The sequence below is a fragment of the Polyodon spathula genome, chromosome 11 (genome assembly GCF_017654505.1).
Source record: "Polyodon spathula isolate WHYD16114869_AA chromosome 11, ASM1765450v1, whole genome shotgun sequence".
Taxonomy (NCBI): Eukaryota; Metazoa; Chordata; class Actinopteri; order Acipenseriformes; family Polyodontidae; genus Polyodon; species Polyodon spathula.
The window spans coordinates 19,457,365-19,463,387 of NC_054544.1; the positions used below are offsets into that span (position 1 = coordinate 19,457,365).

Consider the following 6,023-nt stretch of genomic DNA (forward strand, 5'->3'; position numbering starts at 1 on the left):
ATGGTTTTAATAATACTCTAAAACCTCATAACAGGTATATAATAGTTTTACATATTTACTATATAAAGAAATAGAGTGTTAATTCTTGTGAAGTGTACAATCAAAATAAATTAACAGTACGTCTGAATATCTGAGACCTAAAAAATGGGCCATTGCCCCTGGGTACAACCAAATATAGTTGAGGGTGTATGACGTATTTCCGCGCGTCCCCGTGAATTGAATGGATGCTCATCCATGACACTCGCGCGCCCGGAGAACAAATGTCACGTGATAAACGACCCTCCAATCAATGAGCTGGCTTCCAGCGAAAGGCGCGTTCCCGAAAGCGGCAGAGACAAGCAGGGGAGTTGATTCAAAAGCAGTTCCTGATAAAATTAATATAGTAACTTGTAATTGAGCGTTAACATGTCTGATGAGAAGCCAAAGGTGAGATGTACTGTATTTTCATTAATGTTGTCTTCTTCTTTAAAATCATTAACATTATGATTAATGTGTACAATTGTAAGCGTTTCATTGGCGCATAGGTTGCCGCATTGTTGGAGGTAGAAAAAAAAACAACAAAGGTCTGCAAAATTAAAACATGTCCGTGTTTTCCTAATTGTTTTTTCTCATTGTATATTTGATGTTTTTTCTTCCTTTTTTATTTTTTATTTTTTAGAACAAGCAGGTTTATACCACGGGAGTCGATAGCTTCCATTGAAACTGCGCCATTGTTTATTTGTACCGCGCAATTCATTTTCTAATTCAGTCCAACGCGATTTTATTTGTGAAAGCGCAATGGAGTAAAGCCGCGATACGTTTTCGACGTAAATATTACAATATTACTAGCAGGTAGTACAGGTATACCTAAACCTCCGTTTCTCGAGCATCCAATAAAATGTGTAAGTTGCCGTACGTAACGTGTGTGTGTGTGTGTGTATATATATATATATATATATATATATATATGTATGTATATGTATATATTCTGTATTCACATTGAGTATGGACATACTGTTTTTTCATCTGTTGCCTTGGTTGCCATTTCAGATGTTTGCAAACAGGCCCGTGCAGTCACAAAAAACGATTTACTGCTACATTAAAAATGAAATTGGCACCGTGGGCCGAAATGTTTATAAATACATTCTTGTTGATTTTAAATTGTACTGCAGACTCATAATTTGAATCGAATCTAAGTTTGCCAGCGTTAGTTCATGACTTCAACCTAGTAACCTGAATTGTCATGGTTCAAAGGCCCGATAACATTAAGGCATCCTGACCCCAACTTAATATAGCATATGAACTGAAACTGTTCTCCTTACAGTCCTCGTCTTCTGTTGTTTTACGGTAGGCTAGAGCGGACATATGTATAGAGCTGAACTTCCTGAAGACAAGGTAGATGTTACATTGAAATAGTTACCCAGCGGACCTAAAAAACGTTTCCAGACGTATATTACTCAAGTGTTGTACTTGGACAACAATTCATATCGGTTAAGTAAAGGTGTTTATCATATCAGATTATGCAGTAACTTTCTTAAGGTTTCTCGTAATAAGGATTTTCTGTAGAAATCTACCTTGAAAATTGCTATGCAGCAGTGCCCTCTTGTTGTAGAAATACTTTGGCTGGTAGTGACTTTTTTTTTTTTTTAAATTATTTGTTTTTAGGATCCAGTTAAAACTGAGAACGACCACATTAACTTGAAGGTGGCTGGCCAAGATGGGTCAGTTGTCCAGTTTAAAATTAAAAGGCACACTCCCCTCAGCAAACTAATGAAAGCGTACTGTGAAAGACAGGTAAGAAAAAAAAATGACCTGGAAAAAACATAGCGGCTTTGAATGCTGTTATCAGAATCATGTGTTCAAGTGCATGCTGATAGCAGCTGTAGAAACCATACTTCAATTCTGTAATTAAACTGTACAACATTTACAGCAATCTTGTTGTTAGGTCTTATTGAATTGATGAAATGTAAGTATAAAAAAGAGAGGAGGCATATTGGTAAAAGATGCCAAAACAATTGTGAGCTCCAGTCTGTTTGTTGATGGTAGGGTTTATTCTATGGTTTTGATAGGATGTGCTACCTGTGCCTTTGATTTCTCGTGTTGTAGCAAAATGACAATGTGGTCAAAACAGGATGACTGCAAAGCAAAGCCAGTGGAGAGATTTATTTTTATCTTGCAAAAATTATGAATGCATGAACTCGGACCAAATGGCTTGTTTAGTTTAGTGCCTTTCTCATGACTTCAGCCAGTGTTGAGCCCCAAATTAAAATGTGCGCTTTGTGCTAGACCAGAGGTTTCTGATATTTAAATGTTTTTGCTGGATGTAATTCTTCAACAGTCTACAGTATTCAACTGATGTACGTTTACACTGCAAAGTACCAGTACAATGCTGATGTTTGGAAACAATTAGTCTTGCATAAGGAGTAATAGGTTAAGATTGTATAACTTTTGTGGTTATTTTTTTTAGGGTTTGTCAATGAGGCAAATTAGATTCAGGTTTGACGGTCAGCCAATCAATGAAACCGACACACCTGCACAGGTAAGAATGGTCCCTTTTATAAAAACAAATGCATGAAGAGTTCTGACATGGACATAATGGTTAAGTCGTCAAACTACTGTCAAGACTTTCTGATCAAACTCCTTTGTATAAAGATAAACCTATCTCCACAAATATATGGCTTGCCACTGGTTTGCTATTGATGACTCATTGACTTCAGTGAAATCTAGGACTTATTCGCAACATTTGTCTACTTTTTAATACCCACTTTATTGAAAATACTCAGTCCATTCAGATATCAAAAGTAAACAAACCAAGCATGTTTTTTCATTAGTCGTTCGGTCGATAGCGTCTGGGTATAATTAATTGTAACTTTTTTTTAGGGTGTATTGAACTGTGCGTTATACCAGTGGCTGGAATTTAGATTTAGTACAGCAATCTTTCACTGTCATCAAGGTCAAAAAGTCTAGTTGACGAGAGTCTGTGTGTTGAAAAAGATAATGGCAAAACATCTCTACTAAACTTGAATCATACTCCGATTTTGTGGTTTGTTTTACAGGCCCCTGATTTTAAACACTTCTTGGACTAGCTAATGTTAAGAAACCAATTGTGACTCAAGTTAATTCTGTTAAACAAAAAAAACTAAACACTGATCTTTGTGATAACATTGCAAGCAATGCTCCAAAAAAGATGTGTATTCAAGGTAAGATTGGTTTGTTTTTCAGCTTGAGATGGAAGATGAAGACACTATTGATGTATTTCAGCAGCAGACCGGTGGCGAGTGCTAAAGCTACATCTCCCTTCTTACAAGGGACTGCGGACCCTGATCAGACCCACTTCACTAAGCTCTGTCTGACATTTTTCAGATTATTATTTTTTTTTTTTTAAATTGAAATTTATCTGAAAGGCATTTGGCAGTTCTTGGTTTTTAATCCCTGGTTGCATCATGGGTACCTGATTTGGGTCTGGTTTGGACATAATTTGCTAGCAGATAAACTATTTGTGTAAGAGGAGGGGGTGGGGGGGACGGACGGGACTGTCTTAAAATTTACATTTTAAAATGGGAACTAAGACTCCGTGGGGTGGGGTCTGGGGTGCAATTGATGATTTAAACTGCCATCACGGTGCATTTACAAGGTACAGACAAGTATGACTTTGTTTCTTTATTTGTCTATTAGAATAGCCATCCCCATAAGCCCTATATTTTTTGTAGGGGTTGACTCCAAAACAGGTTATTGTTCCAGCAAGGTTCTAAAATGTGCTTTTTGAATCCCACGTAGAAGGCAGTGTTTTAGACTGGGTAGTTGAAATAATTTCATACATGCCTGGGTGCAGTACTTTTTTAAAACATCAAGTATTTCTGTAGTGTTTTGCTGGAACAGTAACCATATACAAAAGGATAAAGTGTGTAGCAGCATAAGGGACTCCAGAACCACACTCAAGCTAATATTGCTTTTCCTCACAAGAGCGTGCTTTAAAAAAATGTAATAAAATAAATAAATCCAAGAATTTATTTTAATGTGCTCTATAAAAAAACAAAAACAAATAAATTGTCTGCATTTTAATATCAAACCTGATCAAGTTTTTGATTATTTTTTTTTGTGTGGGGAGTGTGACATAAAGCAAAATAATAAAAAGTCTCAAGTAGACTGAAATGGATGTGTTTTTTTTTCCTTATTCCTTACCTGTATTGTGGCGAATAAGTGGATGTTTGCTCTGCCTTGACTGCATTAGGGCATTTCTCCATTAACATGACTATTCTGGTCTAAAAGAAAGCTTCACCAGTAGTTTGCAATCTTGTTAGCGGAGAACATTTTAATTGTATTTCTTTCTGCATTTTCTTTTTCATCAGGGTAGAAAATTCCACTGATTCTGTAATGTTTCTCTACTGACTTGTACATTTATTTGTTGTTCTTTATTACTGTATACAATAAATATAGTTTGGTAATCAGATTGCCTGTCGTGTCAATTTAAGAAAACACTCCTATAGTATACCTAATTTCAGTGGAGGCTTAAATTGAGTTGAAAAGTAATCGCCAGTGGGGAAACTTCGGTATTCAGCTTCTGAATGTCATGACGCACTGTGTCACGTTCAACACATCATGTGCAAACTACTGTCAATATCAATTTAATACCTTTACAAAAAGAAGCTGACTTTTCTTTCTTTGAGCAGTGTTTTTACTTTAAAAATAAATCTAACATTGGCAATGCTTTTTTTTTTTTTTTTTTTTAATAAAATATAGACATACATAATTGCATCTGATAAACCTCTCTACTGAGGGAACTTTGAAAACCTGACTGTCGGCTTTTTGTTTTAACAAACAAAGCATACAAATTGAAGTGCAATAGCAGTGCTTACTCGGATGACATCATGGGGCCCTGTTGAAAAATAAACTGGTTTTGTGGGCATTTAAACCTTTATTTGCCAATCGGCTTAACACTAAGGGTTTAATACCAAAAACGAAATCCTGTTTTGTTAAATAATTTTAAATCTGCATAAAGTCGGCTCGTCTTTTGTGGGAACTGTATTTCAATGAACTACTTATTTTTGTGCTACATAATGCAACCTGAAGAATACTTCTAACATTACTACAGGCATAAAAAGGTAAAAAATACACATCACATACTATACCCAGAATTTTGTAGACATTTGTGTGAGTGTATATATGTGCACATCAGAAATATATAGTGACGGGAAAGAGTCATTCAAAGGTTATTGCCCATTCCAATTAAGGTACTTAACCCTAACCTGACTGTATTTGTTTAAAATATTATTTCTAGCATATTGTATTGTTGGCTCATATTTAATGTTATATTTTCCATTTGTAGATGAGGGGGAGTTCTGTTGCTATCACACAACAACCATGGGTTGCAGCTTCTAAAAAATAATAATCATAATACGTTGTTACACAAATCTCAACCTTGGAAAATCCATTTGCAAAAAGAAGTTAAGCCAAAGAAATTACATTTGTTATTTTTATACACAGTAGAAGCGTGTTTCATTGGGGACCAGATCTCGTAAATTGTTTTCTTCTGTTCAAAACAGTGGTGGAAAACAGTTTCCATTCATCAAGAAGGGTGGGCATCTGACACATTTTAAGTGGTGGAATTGGTGTGTGCATCTTTGAGGTGGTGGTGTGCAGTACCAAACTTTTTTTTTTTTTTTAATGAAAATGAATATATCATTTGGTGGATTATATGTTTAAGCAATGGTTGCATTTCTAATAATTTATATATCATGTTAAAGGTTTCTGAGTTGGGAGACTGTGATATGAATTTCCTTGAGATATACTGTTGAACTACAATTGATAAAATATTTAGTGAATATATTAGGTATAGTATTTTGATCTGTATTTTTATTTAATTGGCTGCTTGTATACATTATTATAAGTTATACACCTTTAAAGAAGGATACAGCACTGGTACTGTTTTGTTGGGATTGTACCACAGTATTGATTAAACATAAAAGGTGAAACTGCTGATTGTAATCGATGACGTACAGCAAATGCATTGTTACACTTAGTGAAGACCTGAACATCAGCCATCC

At 35.3% G+C, this 6,023-nt stretch overlaps 1 protein-coding gene across 1 annotated transcript; it reads left to right on the forward strand.

The window, feature by feature from the left end:
• Window positions 1–295: 295 nt before the first annotated feature.
• Window positions 296–4,427, forward strand: sumo3b (small ubiquitin like modifier 3b). The gene is made up of 4 exons (XM_041264796.1): window positions 296–426; window positions 1,645–1,773; window positions 2,447–2,518; window positions 3,202–4,427. The coding sequence occupies exons 1-4, from the start codon at window positions 406–408 to the stop codon at window positions 3,262–3,264; spliced, it is 285 nt and encodes a 94-aa protein (XP_041120730.1). The 5' UTR covers window positions 296–405; the 3' UTR covers window positions 3,265–4,427.
• The last annotated feature ends 1,596 nt before the right edge of the window (window positions 4,428–6,023 follow it).